At 39.9% G+C, this 23,955-nt stretch overlaps 1 protein-coding gene across 6 annotated transcripts in view; it reads right to left on the minus strand.

Moving 5' to 3' along the window:
- MAEA (macrophage erythroblast attacher, E3 ubiquitin ligase) overlaps positions 1-23,955 on the minus strand; it is a 117,428-nt gene that overhangs the window by 13,757 nt on the left and 79,716 nt on the right. For 4 of the 6 annotated variants that reach the window (XM_084626473.1, XM_084626468.1, XM_084626472.1 and 1 more), the window contains exons 4-6: positions 19,192-19,314; positions 18,158-18,271; positions 16,072-16,148 (exon numbers count right to left, since the gene is read on the minus strand). In XM_084626473.1, the coding sequence (XP_084482599.1) occupies positions 16,072-16,148; positions 18,158-18,271; positions 19,192-19,314 (314 nt within the window). The remainder of the gene's footprint in view (positions 1-16,071; positions 16,149-18,157; positions 18,272-19,191; positions 19,315-23,955) is intronic. The other 2 variants (XM_084626470.1, XM_084626471.1) reach the window with 1 other exon arrangement.

A 23,955-nucleotide genomic window follows, 5' to 3' on the forward strand; every position in this document is an offset into this window, starting at 1 on the left:
CTAGACTATTCAATTCCATAAAAAGAAAAGGAGTACTTGTGGCACCTTAGAGACTAACCTTTTCTTTTTGCAAATACAGACTAACACGGCTGTTACTCCAATTCCATAAAGGGATTCAACACAGCAATGCTGATGGGCTGTTGCACCTACTACGTCCAAGCTTCTGTCAACCCAAAGAAACCTCAGATAAACTGTTTTATCTCTGTGATTTCTTCTATGAAAGAAATGGTACGACAGGGTACACGGTCGATCATAAAAATCCCCAGTTTACACAATTCACAGCGTCATGTGAATTATCTGTGATTCATGGTTGCATTTACAGGGCCTGAGAGGGATCATTCCAAAATCACTTATGTATGGATGAAAGCCAAAGCCCGGAGTCATGTGGCCAGAGATTGACAGAGACATTGAGAAGAAGGCAAAGTGCTGTATTATGTGTCAACAAATTCAGCATGATCCTGGCTCAGCTTGTCTACACCTTTGGTTGTGGCCTGAGACTCCTTGATCACATATTCAGGTGGACTTTGCTGGACCATTCGAAGCTTGTATGTTCATAGTGGATACCTATTTACTGCAGCTACCACGATCACTGCACATCTTTGTATCTTGTTTAGCCTATCTGGTCTACTGTTACAGTTGGTGAGTGACTATGGACTTCAATTCTGTTCAGAAGAATTTCATTCAAATGGAATTCAGCACATTGTACTGCTCCAAACCATTCTGCTATACAAAGACTAGTGGAACACTTTGTCTAGACACTTAAGCATGCCTTAAAAACCGAGTCTATTTTGAATCATCAGCAGAGATTGACAATGTCCTGCTGGTCTACAGGAACACACCACATGTTCTACACGGGAATCTGCAACTCTTTTTTGAAGCAATCTTTGTGTACCTGTTTGGACTTGCTACATCCTGATGTTACCTTTACATGTTGCCAGATACCAAGCTATGCAAACTGATTGATGATATGAGACTTGCCATTGTTCTTTTCAAGTTGGAGACTTAATGGGGACTCACAACTACGGTTGTGGAGTGAAATGGATACCTGCAGAATAGGTACAGGACAGGTAAAGGACATTTGTTGTCTGTGGTAAAACTATCCAATGGTACTTCAAAGGAAACTACATATGGGCTAGTTGCAGCCTTGACAAGTATCAGAGTCCAGGGGCGTTCCAGCAGGATTTTCTGTTCCTGAAATTGAATCTTCTCCTGTTACAACTTCTAATGTTAATGACTTGTTGGAAGGAACTCTGGTACCAGAGCCAGTTGATTCCTTACCACCGACTGTTCCTTTTGTACAGAACAATACCATACCACCACCACCACCACATCATCAAGAGAGTGTGAAAATCAGTGATGTGCCTGAATTTATAACCTGTTTAGCAAGTGAACTGCAAGCCCAGGGCAGATTAATCCCTTACAACTTGAAAGTTTGTGGTAGTCCACCCACAACTTTTAGTTAGGTTATACAGTGTTTTATGTTAGCCACATAAATGACAATGTATATATAGTTGGGAAGTATTTTTTAAAAATAGGGTGGAGGAATGTCATGCCCTGCCCTTTTAAATGCTTAGGCACTCTGTACTCAAAGCAGAGCTTCACTTTTGTTTCTTGCCAGACAATAGTCACCGCAGCAGATAGCAGTGTTTAAATCCGCTTCCCCCGTGTCTGTCTTCTTCACCGCTGGGTCCAAATATAACAATTGCGTCACCCGCCTTGTGTCTCAAATAAATTTTGTCTATAAAGACTAGAAAGCGAACCAAAATAACTTATTCAAAGCAAAACTAAAAGTGATTTTAAAAAAAATTTGAATGGATTAACATTTAAAAACTCCTTGAGAAACATGAAGTTACTAGGGCTTGAAGATACTTTAGGACCGCTCTCAGGAGTCTCTATACAGCACACTTAAAGTAGTCCTCTTACGAATGCCCAGTTTTTTCAAGAGCTGACATTTTAAAAACAATCAATTAAGAAACAAAGCAGTATATTTGTGAGTGAGTTTACAATAGTATCTGCTAACCTTTAATAGAGCTAGTTCAACGCTTCCACTATAAACCCCCTATTTTCAGTAGGGTGCTGATTGGTCTAGTGGACTGATGACCATGTGACAGAGTCAGGAGATCTGTGGTTAAGGGGCGACCTGATTACAGTCTATAAGTACCTATGTGAGGAATAAATATTTAATAATGGGCTCCTGAATCTTGGAGAGAAAGGCATAACATGATCCAATGGCTACAAAGCTGAATCTAAACAAATTCAGACTGGAAATAAGGTGTAAATTTTTAACAGTGAGGGTAATTAATTATTGGAACAATTTACCATGTGTCATAGTGGATTCTCCATTGCAGACAATTTTTAAATAGAGACTGGATGTTTTTTTCAAAAGATATGCTCTAGAAATTATTTTGGGTAAGTTTTATGGTCTGTGTTCTATAGGAGGTGAAACTAGATGATCACAATGGCTCTTTCTGGCCTTGGAATCTATTCCTGTCATCTCACTTTGACTATGGGCAAGCCACTTCTGTGCCTTGGTTTCCCCATCTGTAACATGGAGAGGATAATTAAACATCTTTGTAAACTGTTTTGAGGCCTTTTGCTCAGAAATGTTATGTTATGTTAGTGCAAGGTATTATGTTTGCTCTAGGCTGTAATAATTCTGTCCATTTTATACTTCTGGGGAAATTCTGCACCACTGCGGCACAGCAGAAAAATCGGAAAGCAAAGAGAAGCTGCACCAGTGCTCGCTCACCCCTCCCTGGCAGCTGGGGGACAGGTAAATCACTGGAGGGATGCAGGTCTGGGATGTTAGTCCCAGATGGGTGGGCAGAGAAGGAGGACGGAGATTGAGTTCCCCCTCCCGTGCACAGAGCAGCCGGGGCCAGGTCAGATCAACCCCCAGAAACTTCCCCTGGCTACAGGAAGCTCTGCACCATGGGATGGGGCTTGGTGGTGGGGGTGGGGTCTGGGTGTGTGGGGGAGTGAGACTCGGGGTTAGGGTTCTCTGTGTGTGTGTGGGGGGGGGGTGAGGCTCAGCAGGAATGGGGATAGAGGGGGTTCGGATGCATAGGGGTTGGATGGACAGGGGAAGCAGCTCCCTATGCAGTGACCCCTTCCCCCACCCATGCGCCTGGAACCCCCCCTCACATCAGGAGCTCCCCCCCACCCACCGAGTCCCCCAATCCCCCACCTTGCCAAGTCTCACTCCCTGCCACACCCAGACCTCCATCCCACTGAGCCCCAACCAGCTGTACCCTGACCCCCCACCCCACCAAGCCCCACTCCTCCAGCCCCTACCCCCTGAGCTCTAATCACCTTCATCTGGACTCCCCTGCAGAGTCCCATTCCTCCTGCACCGAGCCCCTGTGCCTTCCAATTCCCCCCTGCACCCAGACCTGCCACCGAGCTGCCTGCAACCAGAACCCTGGTACTCGAGGGAATTCTGTGCCAAAAATTTTTTAAAATTTAAATTCTGCAAAGTTATGAATATTTTAATTGTCAAAATAACACAATATAATCACACCATTTTCAGTTATTTTGGTAATTTATTTCAAAATACTTGTCAGCAAATAATTGAAAATGGTGTAATTATATTGTGTTATTTTGACTAATAAAATATGCAGAATTTTGCAGAAGTGTAAAATATTGTATACAGAATTTTTAATTTTTGGCGCAGAATTCCCTCAGGAGTACATTTTTAAAAATGCAAAAAGGAAAAAGCTAACCAGTTTCAAAATACTATTATAAATTCACAGCATTCTGCCGCTGCCCATCTTTTGGCTGAATTCAAACTGAGATTTGGAAAGTTATGTTCAAAAAGAATTTTATAAGACTCTACATTACCCTAGTTTTGGCCAGGTCATCAATACCATGAGAACACTTGTTAGCAATATTTCAGTATACCCACTTCCTCTTCTGGCCCAAACCACATCATCATAGAAATCATATAGGACAGACTGTTTCTACACAGTTCCCTATTTTGGGTAAGTAATTTCAAGAAGGCAAAAATTGTTCTCCGAGTCCTGACTGTATTATAGTAGCAGCAGTCTTACTTTGATAACTTGGAAAAGGGGACCAGCCTCAATGTATTAAAAGAAAACACGGAGGCCAAGACCCTCATCTGTATTCCACAGTGGGTACACATGCACTCCATGTGGCTGAGCACAGAAGATTCTTGCCACTATTGTTCACTGGTCCACCCCTCTGCTCTCTTTCTCCTCATGCTCTGATCAGAGAATATAACAGATGGTGCGGACTGATAGTTAGCTATATAGAATGGCTGATAGTTGGCTATATAGAATTGGAGACTGGTAGACATGAATGTTTTCCTCCCTAGGAGGTCCAAGCATTTGGCTTCCTAGTCTATAGGAACAGATGGTTTTCTACTTCTCTCTGTATCAGCCTGAATCACCAGGGAGTTTTGGTCAGGATGAGTCAAGAGAAATTCTGGTCCAATGGGAGAAAAAGTATCTCTCCTCTGCCCTATTAAAAGTGGGTGCACATATTGCTGGGGTGTCCCATGGTTCTTTGGCTGGGTCTAGGATAGCCTTGTTGATTGGGAGTGCGAACCTAGTACATTCTATAATTTGCAAAATGTCCATGAATTTGTGGGATGACTGACTTCTTCCAAGGAGATCTGGAGGACATCACCAATCCTTCCTTGTGATTGTCTGGTGAAGACAGTGATGCTGGAGTAGGGAGGAAAAGGATGCTGTCAGGAGAGGAAGACTATGTAGCTGACTGTAACACTGAGTCCGGTTCTTCTTCCTCCTCCATGGGTTCTGGGGATAGTTCAGGCTGGTTACTCAGAGGAGAGGGATGTGATGTTCTTTGTGGGACCAGACGGATTCAGAATAATGCATCTACAGGTTCCGCAGTCCCTAGTAGGGCCAGGGAGAGGGATCTATCATGGGTGGGAGTGGACCCAAAGGCATTAGGTACCACAAGTCCCGGGGGTGGGGGGGGAGAAGGGGGCAATCCCATCTTATGTGATCATGACGGGCCCCCAGAGATTTTGGAGCCTCCATTCAGGCTCACGTCCCTTGGAGGTGGTGTTGAGAGTTTCTCTCATATGCCAGATTCACCCAGTGAAGAAATTGTGGGCTCCCATCTCCAAGGCCATTGCTGTCAGAACTGTTTGAGGAATGATACCAGCTGGTAGAGGAAATAGAAACCAGTCTCTTCCATAATATTTGTGGCTAGATGGTGTCAGAATCTCCCTTGGAAGGATCAGTTCAGATAAGAGGGGAGGATTCCAGATCTGGCAGAATGGTGACGTCCTGCGAAGTGATGCATTTGTCAACATGATAAATTGTGTCTCTGTGAACCTTTAGAATTGGCACCAATGATGTATGGGGTAAACATTTGTCCACCTGTACCAAAGACTGTACTGACTGATGTTCATACCTCTCTTTACTCTGTACCAACGGTCCTGAGTCCTGTTCCTACTGGTGCCGCTGAAGAGAGAAGTTTAATCACTGAAGCCTGTCATTTGGAACCTCAGCCCGCTACACAGATGAGTCTGCACAGCTCAGATATGACTAAGGCCTGATAGCCTGCTCCATAAGTTGCTTCCTGAATTCCCACACTTGATGGGTTTGGGAAGGAGTGGTGGATACTACACTTAGTGGAGATATGAGCTTCTCTAATACAGCAGAGGCACCTCAGGTGGTCATCACTGACTGGGAAAGATCAGGGGCAGGAGACATGAATCCCGGGCCTAATCAGTGTATCATTCCAGGAAGGAGAATCCCCCAAAACCTAACTAAGAAGAGTTTACAATATTTACAGTTTAATATTTACAGGAATGACGCTGAAGGGTTAGACCATGGACACTGGAGTGTTTTGTCTCAGACCATGTGGTAGTAAGAAGGAAATGAAGAGGTGGAATCAGTCCATACCATGTCTTATACCCTTGGATCAGAGAACAAGGTTTTCTGGTCTCAGGCACATGGAGTGCATATACGCCCAGTGGTATGCACATGGGGACCAACACTCAAAGAAGAGCTGAGAATTATTGTTATTAGTTATGGAGCCAAAGGGCAAATGTCACCTCAGTTCAGCAGCAGTCTATAAAACTAGCCATTATGACTTTTTCTTCTTGACCGTTCACTTTTAGTGGGAGCGTTCCAATCAAATATCACTCACTATTACACGTGCCAGGCTAACTGATAGGGATATCAAGTATGGTCCCAAGTTCACTGCACATGCAAAACCAAGCCAGAATTAATGCTGAGCATGCAGGGTCTTTTTCAGGGAATCATGAACCAAGCAGTGTTCCCAGTTCAGTTCATTTGAAAGCTTATATGTTTCTATTTATCTACTTAAATGTGACTACTCCATATTGCAGAAGACTGGAGCAAATAAACAGAAGCCAACACAAAAATCTCAAATATTTCCCCACAGTAGGTTAAGATGAAGGTTGTCCTGTTTCTGTTGTTGCCAGCTGGTAAGTTTCTTCTCCAATTCCCCACTCCCACCTTTTTAATCTTTCCTCTCCTAGAGCCTCCCCCACCTCCAATTAAAGGCTGAATTCATTACTCAGGCAGGCAAAAGGGAGGCTAGAAATAGATGCAAAGTAACACTTGAGAAAAGGGAGGTGAGTTTGCTGCCCAAAGCCCCTGCTGTGAAGTAAGGGACAGTTCTCCCATACAAGGATATAAGACCATTAGATGGCCTGCGGGCTGTTTATCTCCTCCATCCCTCTGTGTCAACTTTGTCTATCCTCTTCCATCGGTGTCTTACTTTGTCTCGTATGCTCCCATACGAACCGTGCCGTGAAACGATAAAGCATGAGATTTGATTGACTGAATTTCTGCAACTGTTATTGGAGCAGATGACAGAGTCTCATACAGAGATAATTTAAAGTGTGGATGGTGGAAGGGTTTTGTACAATATTTGAACTTCTATCCAAAAGAAAGTAATTTTAGTTAGTCAGGTCTATTCTCAGCAGCCTGACCAAGTACCATCAATAATTACCACTCAAGGAAAGGCCGTATCCTATCACACCATACCGACAACAATTCCTTCAGCTACCGGAGACAACTCAAGTCAGCAAGTGAAATTCTGGCCTTACTGAAGTCAGTGGGAGTTTTGCCACTGATTTCAATGAGACCATAGCTTCACCCAGCATCTATATGATTAAAGTAAAACCCCCAAAGATTATATACTGGCTATTCCTTTAAATTCTTAATTGACACTGCAGGCAGATAAGAAGAATACTGAACTAACTGATCACATGAAAGCTCAGATTCCTAACTGAACCTCGCCAAGTGAAACTCCTTCCTTCCCAAGAACTCAGTGAAGACATCATCTTGAAATGTTTATAGTATCTCTTAGGGCTATCCTGTTGAGTTCAAATTTTTAAAAGGGCTGCTACAGTCAAGAAAGTAACTGTAAAAATGGCACATCAGTGTGGCTTGAACACCACATTCGCTTACTCTTCAATGGACCAAGTTTTTACTATCATTAACACAGGTGAATCAATACAACTATGACAGAATGTGCTATAAATGAATTCTGCCCAATACATCACCAAAATTGGTAGCTAAATTCTCACTGCAGATCATGGTGTAATAGGCAGAAAGAGCAGTTTGCTCAAATCCTAGGATGAGTTTGTCAACTTTGGGGCAAGGACCTAGGTTTTTTATTAGATTTGTTTGTGAAGTTGACATACCTATCATGGGAGAGAAGTGATTATATAAAATAACTTCAATGCCATCATTGTGTGTGCGCGCGCGCAATTTGACACAAAACCAGAAACCAGAGCAAATCTGACTGAGAAAATCAAAGAGAAAATGAAAACACTCACGTTTCACTCACTACTCCAACTACAGCTGCAGTACACTCAGTTACAAGATATACAAGGCACATGGATCTCTACGCACGATATGACTGAATATATATATTAATCAGGCAGTGGCAATAACTGAACACAGACTGTAAACCGTTATGAGGGAGGACATGTTCTTTATTCTGCTCAATGGACCACGTTAGAACAGCTTTCTTATCTCGAACCCCTTTACTTGCAGTCAAATAAGTTTGTACTGAAAAAGCACCATGAAGTTATTCCACTTATCCACTTATTCAGAAAACAAAAATAGAATGAGGAAAACCAAGACTCTGGCCAACCCTAGACTTATTGCAAAAATGGATCTGAAATGAGTTGAGTATTTCCCTTTTCTCCTTGTGTACACAACACTATTTCCCCTTGCCCCCCAGCTAAGATCTAGTTGAGTACAAAATCAGCATCTGAATAAAGCCTCTCATGATTACCGACCACTAGTGACTACATTATATATCTTTTGCATCCCGACAGTGTTGAAAATCCCTGGAATGTAATAAAATATACAAAATTTCAGCATAGGTGTAAAAGTCTGACAACAGCCAGAAAGAATGAAGTTAGCATCAATATATCCCTAACATTTTTTGTAAAAGGTGTTGCCTTTGTTTTTTTGTTTTTTTTAAAAGGCTGCATGAATTAAGCACAGAGTATTAACCTGAACTTTGAATTTTCTACCATCACGTCATAGCCTTAGCATTAAACAGTTTTTGTATATTCTTGAAACTTGCTCTTTCAAGAGCACTCTGATGAACAACCTTAGAGCAACTCAGTGTGCACACATTATATTCTAAAAAGCTTCAGAAATTCAAACATTGTTATTAAATAAGATATATATTTTTAAAGCTCACATCAATTGTATCCTAAAAGCAATGTGTCACTTTAGAGGTTCTCAGCAGGCAGTAAGCAAAGCTTTCAAACTTATTTAAACACCAGCTGCGTTTCAACAAAATGTCAGCTCTCTGAGTTCCACTCATACAGGAAACTACTTGGTAAACAGCCTCTTTCTCTGCTTTCTAATGGATGCCTGACCTATTTATTGCATCATGGACACAATACTGAAAGAATCCTGCTGCAGGCACTTAACAGAAGCAAGCTAATAAAAACAGAAGTGGTAGTGGTTTGCTAAAAGCAATCAGAATTTTTATACTACACCTTCCAAAATAAGTTAGTTTTCAAATTCTTTGTTATTCATGAAAATATTTGTTTTAAAGTTAACAAACCAGATGGATATTTTGAACATTTTCTGCTAGTTAACAGTATTTTCTAAAGCAAGTTTCTTTAGAGCTTGCAGTGAGACGTTGAACACAGAATGCACAGTGCTAGGAGCGAATTAGTGCTATCAAAAGCATTGAATTAGACAAAGACATTCTGCAGTTCCCCTTTTTTTTTATGTCGGAATAAAAAAACAAAATAATTCAGACAGAAGTATTATAACTGGAAAAGTTTTAATTGCCAGCTGCATCTGTTGCGGTTCAGAACCAACTAAATATCTTTATACAGAATACATATATTCTTTGCCCTTAAAAATCGAATATAATGATTTAAATATGCACTTGCAGTACAAGTTAAGGTGATAACTCGATTTATGGACTTACTATACAACTAGGAAATATTAATTCCAATGCAAACCTCAAATAAAGGGACAGAACCTCTTCCCACCCCACACAAGTAGTATTTCAAATAAGTGACAATTCATATACTGATTTTGTAGTGTAGGTGTGGGCAACTGTTGGCCAATTTGAAAAAAAAAAAAGGAACAATTTCCTTTACCATATTGGACATTTCCTTTTACAATATAGGACATTGTTCTGAAAATCTAGTGAAAATATTATGTAATCATTGTAAGACAGGTAGACATCTAAATAGCTCTCTGATATGTAAATGAAGTTGTTTTAATTATTAGATACTATTCATGCTGGTGTGGTGCCCACAAGTATGCGGTGTGCTGTGCGCACACACACAGTTTGTATCCTTTCTTTTCTTGATTGCAAGCTCTTTGTGGTAGGGCACAAAATGAGGAAAGAGGGAAAAAGGACACAATAGACAAGCAAAAGCTCTGATCCTTTAAATTATTCCATGTCTGCTCGGAATCTGAATGAAGAACGGAGCACATTGCAGATCAGGGCCAGGAATGATAACAACTGGCAAGTGTCTTATTAGTTCTATGGAAGAAGGAAGGTTTGTTATACAATTCCTTGCCATTACCAATTTGCCACTATACACCGTTATTGTTTCGAGCCTCAGCAGTTTAGTTGTACACTCATGGTCATTTGCCTTTGACAGCTTGCTTTCTGTAACCTTTAGCTTTTATTTTCTTTTACTTATTTTATCTAATTAATTTCCCCCACCCTAACACTCTCTTCTCTTATTTTCCATATGTTTAGAATTTGGGGGGGGGGGGCTATTTTTAAGGTTTTCCATGTATGTTCTAATCATTTAGATTTATTTTATAGGAGTTTTACAAAAGGGCACTGTTACAAATGCTTTAGGCTCCCTCAATATAGCTTAATAATACAACTACAGAAATTTCAAGATAACTCACCCCAAATATTTTTTGCGCACTTACAGTATGTGCTCCTATATAGTCTTAGGGTATTGTATTTTTATTGAATTGTTTCATTATAATCAGTTCCTGTTTCACTTCATTTTCCCCTGACCAATTACTACCACCCTCCCCACCGTCACAAATAATCAAGACCCCTTTAGCAAGAGAGGCCCAAAGAACAGTTTGTGATGTCAATGTGGTTCCCTGCTGTCACTCTTCTCCTTCCAGAGAGACGCAACACGGGCCTTTCATAGGTCACTACCTAAAGATGTATGGGTGGGCGATTTTGCACACCCTTGTGGCTAGGTTGACCCAGCACACCTAAACTTTCTCTCTGCTGGGAAGTGTGGGAAGGGACTCACCAGCAAGTTACACAGAATTTTAGCCTTTGGTACTAACATTTATTTTCTTTGTTCTTCACAACAGTATGCACAAACAGTGAGTTTTTAGAACAGGTCTAGCCCTAACCTCCATGAAATATTCTGCTGAAATTGCAACCAAATCAAAGCCAACTTAATGCAAATCATGAATTACGGGCTTGTGTACACTTAAAATGCTACAGCAGCACAGCTGGACGGCTGTAGCGCTTCAGTGTAGACACTACCTACACCAACAGAAGGGATTCTCCCATCAGTGCCAGTAATCCACCACCTCCAGAAGCAGTAACTAGGTTAGAGGAACAATTTGTCTGTCAACCTAGCGCTGTCTACATGGGGACTTCGGTCAGCTTAATACCACTCACGGGTGTGGATTTTTTTTTTTCCCCCCACTCTCCTAGCCAATGTAGTTAAACCAACCTAATTTTCTAGTGCACACCAGGCCTAGGTTATTTAGTGTTGACAATATACTGTGCTGTCACGCAAGAGATCAGCTTATGTTCTAAGCTTGCGCCTTTGCTCTGATAATGACAGAGAATACATCTGGTGTCTCAAGCAACCTCTTTCCACCAACCCTGGAGTAACCTTAAGAAGATTTTCTAAGGGCTGGTCTACACTAAAGCTGTAAGTAGACCCAAGTTACATAACTGAAGTTGATGTAACAGGTCAACTTTCATCAGTGTTTACACAACGCTGTGTCGGCGGGAGACACTCTCCCTCCGACTTACCTTCCATCTTTCGGGGAGATGGAGTACAGATGTTGATGGGAGAGCACTCTGCCATCGACTTAGTTTATCCTCACCAGATCCTCTATATTGACACCACTACATCGATCGCAGCAGTGCCAATTTAGCCGTGAATACAAGTCCGAATGCCGTGCCAGGAAGAAGAAATTTTCACAGACCCACAATAAAAACACTGAGCCACCTTCTCCACTTTGCCCCCGTTCTGGGCCCATCATCACTTCATCTATGCTTACACCATTGCCATGTCTGGTTACTGACTAACATAAAGAAGCTGCACTCCCAACAATGAAAATAGTGCTTTTAGAGCATGACTACCCGTTGTCAGGATGCAGGACAGCCAGCTTGGCATAGAAGCAATTCAGAAGTAGGCAATAAAGCCATACAGCACAAAGACACCACTGTACTCAACAGATCTGGAGGGCATGTGCTTCAGAAAAAAGATCAAGACTATCTGAGAGGCTTTCACGCTTCCCCACAAAGGTTGTACATTATATTTTTTACATTTGAGAGATATATCAAAGCACCTTGTAGGAGCCTAAATGACAGCCCATGGAGTATTCATGCTTGTAAAGACTGGCATCATTTTCTAAAAAAAACAAAAAACAAAACAAAAAAACTACAACTGTTTAAAAAGAAAAACATTTTACAAATTACATAAAGCTGCTTCTTAGGAAGCTGAGCAGTGATATTGGGTTGGGTTGCGCGGAAACAAGAGAGATGAAGATTTGGGCAGAGATAGGACTGAGCAGGAAAGAAATGATGTGGAAGTTTAAAGTAAGCAGCATATTTGAATGGAGTTGAAACTAGGCCTGGGAAACATAAGAAGAGAGCTTTAATACTGAAGTTTACCTCAAAGAGATTTTCACTGAGAAGAGACCTCCCAATACCGCAGTAATTTTTACATACCCATACAGTGCCATTTTCTTTCATAGGCTCCCCTTCATTATGTCCAACTGTAACTTAAAAAGTCTGTCTAAACTGCTGCAGGCCTTTGATTTCTGCACAGCTTTGTTATACTCATGTAGCAGATAGAATGACCTCGGTCCCGTTGAAAACAACCTGAAACTAGATTAGCTTCACACATCTCTAAAAGAATTAAACCAATCTCTCTCACCCACACTGTATGACGTATGGGTGGGTGAAGGGGAGCTTCTATCTGCCTTCCATCACAAGATCTTGCGTTGGACACCTGGAAAGAAGCAGGTATCTACTTGCAATCTCAAGTCCACATTGCTTCTTTACCCAAGATCTCTTCCTTCATCTTTGCCACACTCTAGGGCTCTTCAAGTCCCAATACAGACCAACTTTCCTCTCCCCAATGGGCCCTTCCTACTTGTTGCCCAATTCCTTATAAGGCTTCTTTTGCAGTCCTTTGGTGGAGCAGCTCTTTCTCCCTCCAGGTCTCAGCTTTATAAAAGGGATGACACCGTCTATATACTCCTAATTCTCTGCGGTAAAGTTTGCAGCTCTCATACACCCTGGCAACTAGCCACCTACTGTGCCTGGCTAAAAACAGAAGGTAGACAGGACTTAAAGAGGCCAACACAAACTTACTAAGGGCTACTTTAACTTTTTCTTGCATTCTTCACATGTAAGTTACAACAGCAGACACACTTACTTGTCAGTAGAGTGGTTGTGAGTAGATCTATGGAAAGTCTAAGTCACACTACTTCACACACAACTTTTGAATTTGAAACCCTATCTCCAGAGCGCCATAAAAGTCTCTAAGAAAATGTAATTCTAGTCATGTCCTAATTAAGTCACAAACACCTTAGGCTCATCATCCCTAGAGCTCCAGCTCCTAGAGTCATGTGCTTATATTAGAACCTCACCTTTTATTATATAGAGAGAGAAGGAGAGAGCACGCGCGCGCGCGCTAGCTAGGCACTCTTTGGGAAATCCCAATCTAAGGGAATTAAGTGCTCACCCCATTCAGTCATTTTTGAAAGATCTACACCCCTAGCCCTGAAAGATGTAAAAGTGACTCAAACATAAGTGATGGCTTGTCTACACAGAGAAATTTAGGGGCATAATTATACTGGTAAATTTCCCTACATAGACAAGCCCTGAAGCAGTGATGTCTGATTGAGAGTGCAGATAGCTTGAAACAAGAACTCAAAGATGTCAAGTGCCTCACGCATCTCAATGGGGTATTGACTCACCAATTGCTGCAGGGGCCCTACCAACACCATCACAGAGTGATGTGTGTGTGGCAGGAGAAAAATGTAGCAGCTATGGCTTATCTACAAAAGTAGATACCCCAAATGCTGAAGACAACACTGGACCCCTGAACTCCCATCCCTCCTGGGTGGTGAAGGAGAGGGAAAGGAGACCAATGACCTTCCCCCTTCACGCAGGGGTCCACTCTAACCGTAACTCCAGTGACAGGCCATTGTTGGAGAGCCCCAGATTGTCTCAATAGGCCCCCCAATTCTTGTAAAAGTCTCAAAGCTGCCATCTCAAAGAGATGGTGACTAGCAGCGTTGCCAACTGTCACTAGTTTATCACGAGTCTGATTTTACTTGGTATGTTTCATTTTGGTTTGTTTGTTTTTTTAAGGCCCACATCCTGGAATCCAGTGATTTTTTTGGAGAATTTTAGTTTTCATGAAAAGAAAAAAAAAGTTTAGCCACAAAGCTGTGGAGAAATACTTGAAAGCATGACCCAATTATAACCAAAGGCTTAAACACCAAAACAATATTTATTTTTTAAAAATATGCATGATTTTTGAACATTTGGGGTTTGCAATACTAAACAAGTGAAAGCACAGCAAGAACTAGAGGACAAGGCATGCTGAGAAATACTCTGAGCTCGGTGCACATATGCTGTTCTCTCCAGTACACCCAGCTGCAGATGAACAGCTATAATGATATTCATATGGTATATTTCACTGGAATACTGCTATGGTATTCTTAATAAAACACATTCCAAAATCCTTTTGTTTACTCTCTTCCAGTGCTTGCTGCACACTGATACAGGAAGCTGGCAGTTATGCAAAAAGCAAATTGACTATGCAACAACTAGCTAATGCAGAAAGCATAATTTGTCACATTTCAGACATGTGAACACGAGATAATAGCAATAACAGCGTCACAATATTACAGTAGGGCATCAGTCTAGAATATCACAGAGAGACACAGGTAGCCCAGAATTAAGAATCCACCTTTCTTTTTCCTCCCTTCTGAAGATAATTCAGTATTCCATTTGAATCTAATAAAAAAAAGTGTTCTGTACCTAAAAATTGAGGTCCTGATTAAAAACGCTGAGAATTTTTATTTGTTTCTGTGATGCACCATGTGTATGATATGACGGTGCACTATCCCTACCATAAAAAACTTCATGACAGTAAATGATGCAAGTATCCTACAAATATCCTGTTAGTTTCAACAAGATTTTACAAAGCAACACTAGGTAACAAAATGTAGTAGAAGCGGTCATGTAATTATAACTATACCACTCTAAACTCATCAGAATCACCTTCTCTTATTGTGCAGTAACTTGGTAATAGAATACTACAAAATATTATCACATATTATCTGCATACCACGAGGTCCCAGCACAGGCATCCCATTGATTTTAACCAAATCAGTTTCCTGTTCTGAAACATTATTCGAACACCTTAGATTGAGACCACTGACTCAAAAGCTTATTCATTTTAAATTACTTCTTGACCCAATAAAATAAGAAGTATTTACCCAGAGACAAGAAAGTTGTCTTGTGGTTAGAATAGGGGACAATGAGTCATGAATTCTTGGTTTTATTTCCAGCTCGGTCACTGACTCTAAGACCTTGGGCAAGCATGAACTGTCTTTTCCTACAGAAAATAGGTATAACATTTATATATCTCACAGAAGAGAGGAGTGTCTTATTTTTTGTAACATAATAGAGACCCTCAGATAATAGGTACTGTAGAGCTGCAAAGTATTAATATAATCCATTTAATAAGGAACTAAAATACTTCAAATAAATCCTAAAGTTTAATGGGGTTTAATAAAGATTGCATAATGAAAAACGCTTCAGAGCTGAAACAGTCTATATCCAGTTTTAGACATTTATGGTCAAAATGTTCAAGTTAAATCAGATTCCGACCAGTCCACATAAAAAGAGAAACTTCTTTTCTTGAGACACAGGAAGTTTGGCTGTGCAAGCCAATCCCATCTACCCTCTTTTAGTTCGTACTCGAGATTACTATAGTAATTGCAAACTGAACTGTGTATTAAAAGAAGCATTTGTCTACACCAAGAGACCAACAATGTAAAAAGTATATTTTTGATGACAATTTCTGAATTTTGAAGTTTTGCAACGCCAGAAAGTTTTATTTTCAGTAACCACTTTAAAGTTTTTAATTATGTATCTCGAATGATAGCCTGTGCTTAAAATTCCAAATAATTCAATATGAACCTTAGTCTATTAAATCCCAAGAGAGTGTTTGATAATAACAATGCTGAGAAGACCATTTGTTGCAGTGGAGCTTCTGGGTGTGCAATAATAGTCACATGTTTCTTATGAAGTATAATATGTTCTTATTAAGAAAACGGTTTGGTAAGCATCCTAATTTCATACCTCACAGCATCCAGTCTCTTGTTCTGTCGAATGAGTTCAATGAACTCCTGAATCCTTAGGCTGAACTCCAGACAGCTCTGAGATTAAAGACAAGACAAGGTCTTAGATGGGGCCAAAGCAGCATTGCACAATGTGTCTTATGTGTCAAAGTACTCAGTATGCCACAAAATAGTGTTAATGGCATGCAACTTCGCTTGCTTTTAGGTATTTATGCAGATAAAATAGTTTAATGCTGGCATAAAATTCCCTAAAAGCAAACAAAAAGCCTCCTACTCCTCACCCTCCTCCAAAAGGAATTGTCGTAACAGGGACCAATTGTGTCCTGATGACTAAAGGATGCCATAATTCTCATGGGTGTCAATGGATCAGCGGTGTTGCTTTGTACTACATTCCAACTGTAAGACAGCAGATACTGTTGAAATTTCTGAGATAAAGCAATAATTAAGGCAGAGGAACCCTCTTAGTTATGAGACACAATGGAATTGTGCAGGATTGTTGGGGCAAAAGGTCTCTAAATGCTTACCTGAATGTTCATGTTAGCAAGAAATTGCACATTATTTTAGTTCACTGAGGGCCCTTTTTCCCCTGCCGCCAAAGAACCCAGAACAGTTATAAACGCCATACTAAAGACAATCTCATTCACACTAAAACCAAGTTGCATTTACCTGCTTTTGGAAAAGGTAAGTAAACTGACAGTGTCCCTTTAAATCAAATTTAGCACTGGTTCACAAAGATCTATAGGAAAACTTTGAACATGTAGAATTTAAAAAAGTTTCTCTCTCTGAAAAAAGAGCAATTCACCATGCTTTGTTATAGGGACAAAGTCAACTACTTTATTATCTTTAAAAAAAACCCCACACATACACCCTCTGAAGATTGAAAATAAATATGTATTCCTCAAATTTGTCTGCTCCATTCAGCGAACATTTTCCTCCCCCATGTTTGTATGAATGGCTGCCTTTGTTTATTGTTTATCTGCACAGTAATATCGAAATTCCTCAATGACATCAGCAGGAATTTGAACAGCTCCAAATTTGGGTCAGTTAACTGTTTGTGGTGCAGCACACATTTATGACAGCTTTTTTTTTTTTTTTTTTTTAACAATTAGAAACTTGTAAAGAAATTTAAACTCAAACATCGTATTGATGGAATATACAGTTTTAAAGTGTAACTGTTTGAAAATAGGTTCTTTTTAACTCCCAAGCCTGACTGTCCAGAGAGAAGCAAGGATTCCACAAGATTTGAAGAGCTACATTGTCCTGTACTCTTAACTTTTGCTAAAGATAAAACTCTTGAAATTTGAATCGGCAGACAAAACAGAGGAACTGACTTTCAGATGTTTTGTTTTAAAATACCTAGTTACTTAACTCTGCACATCATCACTCATTTGGGATTTTAGATTAGTTTATTTTTTGTATCTTTTAAAAAAGATCCACTCTTTAGTAATCATCCCCCTACAGAGAATATATTCTACACATATACTTTCTCCCTTTAAGATACATGGGGAAAAAAAAGGTCTTCAGAAGTGTAGATGTCCTCCAGTGAACTGCAAGCCAATAGCTAAATTGGATTTTATAGACTGTCAGAACTTAAAAAACCTTGTGTAGTGAGTAAATTTCAGATTCATTACAATATAGCACAAATTTTGGCACAGTCTTACAGCCCTACTCACAAGAGTGGTAACTCAATGGGACTGCAGGACTACTTCCCCGCCCCAACCCTTTCTTTTCCAGTTTAGCTTTTGGTTAGACTTGCAGGAAGGTGGGCAAGGAGTTAACACTAATAAGCAGCTAAGCTGCCTTACACTGAACAGAAATTTATTCCTGTGTGTTTCAAAAAGCAGCATAGTGATTTCCTCCAACTCTGATCTCTCACAGCCTTAGCTTTTATGTAAAGTAGGGCTTGCAGAAATAGATTTTTGGGGGGGATGTGGAAGTTGTTTTATTCCCAGTTTTTATTTTTACATTGAATATTGCTGATGAAAAAAATTGAGGGTACTTCGGATTTAATTTCTTAAGTTACTTAACATATTAACATCACACAAGGTTTTCTTGAGCAGTATAATTATGCAACAGTGTTTACATACCAATTCTGGTTTTCCTTTAATGGTTTCCATAACAAGATCATCATTTTCTTTAGAGTAATCACAGGCCGATTTACTTTTGCGTCCCATCTTCGGTTCGTTCTCATTTTGGCGCCCCTGAGTGACAGAGAATGTCACTCTTTGCTTGTCATTAAGTGCACTCAGACATTTTTGGTTAAAGAAAGCGCTTAGTTTAAAAAAAAAAACAAAGAAGACACAAAACACCTTTCTGAGGGAGGCAGGGGTTTTGGTTAATATCAGTTAAAACAGATTTCTGCAAGCCCTATAAAAGATTACAGCATACTTTAAAAAGCAACTTTAAAGACAAGGGAATTTAAACTAACTATATATGGATAAACACACTGACTCCTTATCTTCTGTTCATGGTGTACAAGGGCTGGAAAGAAATGTACTTTGCTTGTTACTAGATTACATGCAGCTTTTTTGAGAAAACTACATTCTAACTTAACATTATTGCATCTTATATTTCAAGTTAGCTCTCTTTTCTTTAAGTCATCATAGCTGGATAAAACTTTTTTAATAAGGTAAATTTCTCCCACTGTGTTAAGCATGAGACTATATGTTTAGCATTTCAATTGCTCTCCACACTTGTTAAAGACAACTTCATATACACCCTATGAAGTATGTTCTCAGCAGGATGCAAAGGAGTTATGCACATAAGTCCTCATGCATCCAGACGAGACTATACCCCTTTGCATTTAAGTGTCTGTAAATCACATTAAAAAGCAAGGTCATATTGTTATGTTATTTCACTGTAATTTGTCAAGGAAAAATCGTGCATCTAAAGGACCTAGGTTTAGGGTCAAGTTTAACCTTGGTGTAAGTGGGTACAACTGCTCCGATTTAGGCATATTAAAGGGATTTATTTTGTACTTAGGATTTTTAGTTTAGTACATGCTAAGTCATCATTCAGACCCAACATTTAAATTCAACTGGCTAAATCAAATATTCAAGGAGCTCATACAACCATGACAAAGTACATTAAGTTAAAGCTTTGTGCATTATAACTTCCATACCTTCATTTTCCTGAGCCTGGATTTGTTATCATGACACCAAGCCAAGCAAGTCATAGTTTCTTGCCTTTCCAAAGATTCTTCCACTTCTTTAGCCGTCAAGAACATCTCGATATTTACCAAGTCCTTAAGGAAAAAGAGAGAGCAAGACCGTTTGAGCTTTGTTTACAAAACGAGGTTTCTCCACAAAATCTCATTCTTCATAGCTAAAGCTAGGAGCTAATTTGTGAGATGCATGTTAAAATGTACATAATTTTAAAAACATCTTGCCCTTTAAAGCTTTTTCCTCTACAAATAAAGTAGTTGCAGTGTCTTCTCAAAAACTGTGATTCCCTATTTATTGATGTTGTCAAAGTAGAGAGCAAATTTTAAAACTGACTTAAGTTTGTTTGATGCCTTCCTGCTCTGTAAACAGTGTTAATACTTCTTACAGATTAACACGTTTGCCAACAATCCTTCTCTCCCGCCATTTCTTTTCATATACCTTCATATACTCTACCTGCATCCTTTTCTACACCGACTCCTGAGAGCATCCAGCAAACACTCCTTTTTCCTTCTGACCTTCATCCTTCTCCATTAACTCTCCTTTTGCCTCAGTCTCAGAGTTCTCCCTTCTTTTATGACCAGTCTCTTTTGTCTGATTCAGAGAAAGTAAAAGACACCCCAAGCAAATCTACTAGGCCTAACAGAAAGAATGGAAAAATACGATGGGCCTAAACTCATCTGGTGGAGGGAAGAGAGGGAGTTCAGTTTCAGAATTTAAGCCAGTGTTGAATTTTATAGCAAACCCCTCATAACTCTGGGGCTAAGGCCTGTCTCTGGAACTAACAAGGTTAGAGCCACATTGCACACCTCCTTAAGGAGGAGGCATGTACGTACGTACGCACTTGCATGCACAAAACCACCACAGAAAGCTAGGAGGCAAAAGGTCTCTGACACTCTTTAGGTATAAGAAAGAAACAGGTGAGAATAGAATAGCAGCAAAATGTAACCCTTTAAAATTATTTTCTACACAATCCTCAACAAATCTATAGCAGACAGAAGCTTTCAGCCTTTACACTTAAGTCAGCCTTATTTTCCAGTTAGCTATTTTTTAAACTTAAGCTTTACTTAAGCTGAGAACTGTCAGGAAAAGCTTCCTTAAAACCCATGGTGGAGAAGGCAGGGGGGTGCAGAGGGGAAGAAAAAAGGGAAAAGATGGTCTCAAATTCATATTTCAACCAATGTTTAGCAGTATGTGTGATACAAGTTTGGTGGATACAGACTATTTTCCACTGATGCCCATATCTGAAGAACTAGCATCACAACTGGCTCCCATTTTGGCAGCCTCAGTGAAGCTGTCAGTGGGGCAGTGTGAGATGGGATGTTTGTAATGAAGTTTCAGTATTTGTACCTGTTTTGCGGACAGAGGTCTGCAGATTTCAGTGTTATTAAACCATCACTTTTTGTAAGCATTAAATTCACTTTTTTTTTTTAAGTCACTCCAACCTTCCACGGATATACACTTGGTAATTCTAGTTTAAGGATTCGTTTTCTATAAACCATCCATGTACTTACAAAGAGCAGGGAGTTTTCAGGTTGCAGACATAGCAAATGCACAAAAATCTAGAACAGAACATGCTGCAGGAAGTGACACTACAGTTTTGCTGAATAAAAGACCCTGCTGATAAGAAATGGAGTTAATCCATAGTACAGTGTTAGGACTTCTAGGAGTATTCCTCTTCCTTCAGTTAATTTTTCAAAATATTAAGTTGCTCAGTTGTATACAATCACATTTAATGTGATTCAGCTTTGCAATGTGTCATTAAAGTGATTTGTGAACAATTATAACAGATGCTTGAATTAATATTCTCTTGTCTGATTTCCACTCTTTAATGAGCAGAATTACATATAAGGAAGAAACTCTGGGCCTTTCTAGTTCCTACCAGCTACTTGCAACTAGTGGCATTTCCATCAGTAGCATGTAAAGTTCTGACACTTCCATATGCTTCCTTTTAGTTCCATAACATTTAGAAACTTTGCCTTCCAATTGCATTGGCACTATAATTATTCAGGCTGCAACATCCTATTGATCCCAGTGACTAAACAAGAAGTACGAGTTACAGTATTAAAATTCCGTTTTGTTGAGTGACAGACACGTCACAGGAAGTGGGAAGAAAGAAAAAAAAAAACTGCTTGTGGTAAGTACAACCTATTAACAACCTGCATAGGGCAGACATTTAACTGTTCCTGTACAGCTTCATAGTTCACTAGCAGCTTTATACATTCAAACAGACCTAATCAAATGCAACTGAATGTGTGTATTTTTTTAAAGACATATGCTATTAAAGGATTCCTTCATGCATCTGTGGTGAAAGGGTTTAGGAAGTTGTTTTCAAACTAGGATGAACTGGGTACATTTTGAATTGGCATTCTCGGAGATTATTCAGAGATGCATAAATATGTCATGCTGTGACAGCTCACACTTAGAGGAAGACAACACTCTGCAGGGAACTGTACAATTCTGTGTATTACTAACACAATAATTCAGTGCTAAGAATGTCTGTATTAACATAAAAATGAACTTGTTCCACCAAATTTAAGTATATGTACTTTCCAAAGCAATGTGCTGTAAACCATACAATTGAAATATGCTGAATATGACAGATATTCAGAATAGCTCAAGTGAATAAAGACACTGTTAGACTAGACGATGGTATTTTCACCTGTTAAAACACCACAGATGAGAAAGTATGTGGGCTAGTTTGTTCCTGCTCGGAACATTCTGAGATTTTATACAAACGACACAGCTACCTGGCTTGTGTTTACATCCTGTATTTCATTTATCATGTAGGTTTTTTCCTTGTAAAATTATGATCTCTTAAATACAGACACTACCTAAGAAAAAAAGAACCAGAACTGCAGTGGAGGTTGTCATGGCCACAGGCCTGTTTACACAGTTGCATATAATTTGCTTAGAAATAGTAAGTATAGCCTTTTTCTAAAATTTTCCCCACTCCTGCAAAATGTCTATAAATTAAGCCAAGACTTGGTAAAATGTCCACAGAGAAAGTTTTCAATACAACTACATAATTTAAAATTTCAACCATCATTTATCAAATTAATTACAGTATAATGGAATAAATTAAATGTCCCAATTCTTCTCCCACACTAGTTCACCCTCATGTGATGTCCATGGACATATAGGAGTTATTCGTGATTTAAACCAGGGTGAAATCAGAATCAGGTGTAGCATAGGAGACTTTTATGGACCACTCCCCCCATATAAAACAAAATTATCCCCTTTGCCACTGCACTGATGAAAGCTGAAGTGATGCCAAGTTAGGGTGTCACTGAAGACGACTACTACTATTCATGAGATGAAGTTTTGTAGGTGTGATCAGCATCCCTGCCGGTAATTCAACGTGACCTTGACAGAGGCCTCAAAAAGAACTGCATGTACGATACTCCTCTGAATGGAAGTAAGGTGACCTAATGGCAGACCCTTATGTTACCCCAGTACTCTGTTAAGATTGGGAAAAACTGACTGGCCCATAATAACAGCAGACTCATGATCTTATGTTCAAAGTATTTTTCCATATAAATCAACAATGAGTTCCATCAAGGGAAATCTATTCACTTCATAATGTTGTAACTAAGACCACCCCCTGTATTCAAACCCTACACATTATTGTAATAATCTCTGTGAAAAAGACGCCTTGTGAGGCAGCTGCGTAGCCAGGCGGAGGGAACAGGGGGAGCGATCCAAAACAAAGGTGCCACGCACTGCGGCGCTTTTACTCACCCGGCGGCGCTCTGGCAGCCGGCCCTCGCTTGCTCCGGGCGTCTTCGGTGGCACGGAAGGTCCCGCCGCTGAGGTGCCGCTGAAGACCCGGAGCACCGCCAGGTGAGTAAAAGCGTTTTTTTGGATCACTCCCCGTTCCCGCAACAGGGGAAAATTTGAAAGGCGCCAAGACATTCACAAAGCACCACTTGTGCTCAGTGGGGGAGCGGCCACTGCCCCCCCCCCCCCCCAGCTACACGACTGTTGTGAGGTATCATTAAAAAACTAACGCAACACAAATCAATATTCTTGTGTAATGTCTGTATGAAATGTGTATTAAAGTTATGAACATAAGCTGAAATTATTACTACAATGTGTATACCAGACAAGTCTGGAAAATGAATAAACCAGTTTCTCAAAGACAAAGGACAAGCTGATATCTCTAGACAGATGTCATCAAAGTTGACTGCCAATCACCCCTCAAGTGGCCATTCTTTGGTAATGAAGGGGGACAGGAACAGATCGATCTACATTTTAACAAACAAAAACAGGGAACCTCTTTCACCATGAGACTCCATGTCTCTGTCCTTACAGCTGGAATGAACATTATCTAGGAGTAACCCTCAGGCAAATGCATTTCAAAGGGTGACTGGACTATAAAAGTGAGGGGCAAAAAATTCCTAAGCTCTGTCTCCAGATCTCTCTCTTTCAGCTGAGACAACAAAGGAACCAGCCCTTGGATTTTGGAGGGAATCCTGTCCTGAGAATTTGGGCTGCAATGTCGCTAGGAACATGTGGTAAGGATTTTACCTTGAACCAAATCTAACTTAAGTTTTCACTACTAGAAAGCATTTTCTCATAACCATTTCTGATTTTAATACCTTGCACTTGTACTCACTTAAAATCTCTCTTTGTAGTTAAATACACTTGTTTTATTTTTTAATATAAACTGAACTGCTTGGTAACTCCATTTAAAGTAGCAAACTGCTGAATATTGACCCCTT

Source organism: Lepidochelys olivacea (assembly GCF_965140295.1).
Source record: "Lepidochelys olivacea isolate rLepOli2 genome assembly, chromosome: 4".
In the NCBI taxonomy this organism is placed as follows: Eukaryota; Metazoa; Chordata; order Testudines; family Cheloniidae; genus Lepidochelys; species Lepidochelys olivacea.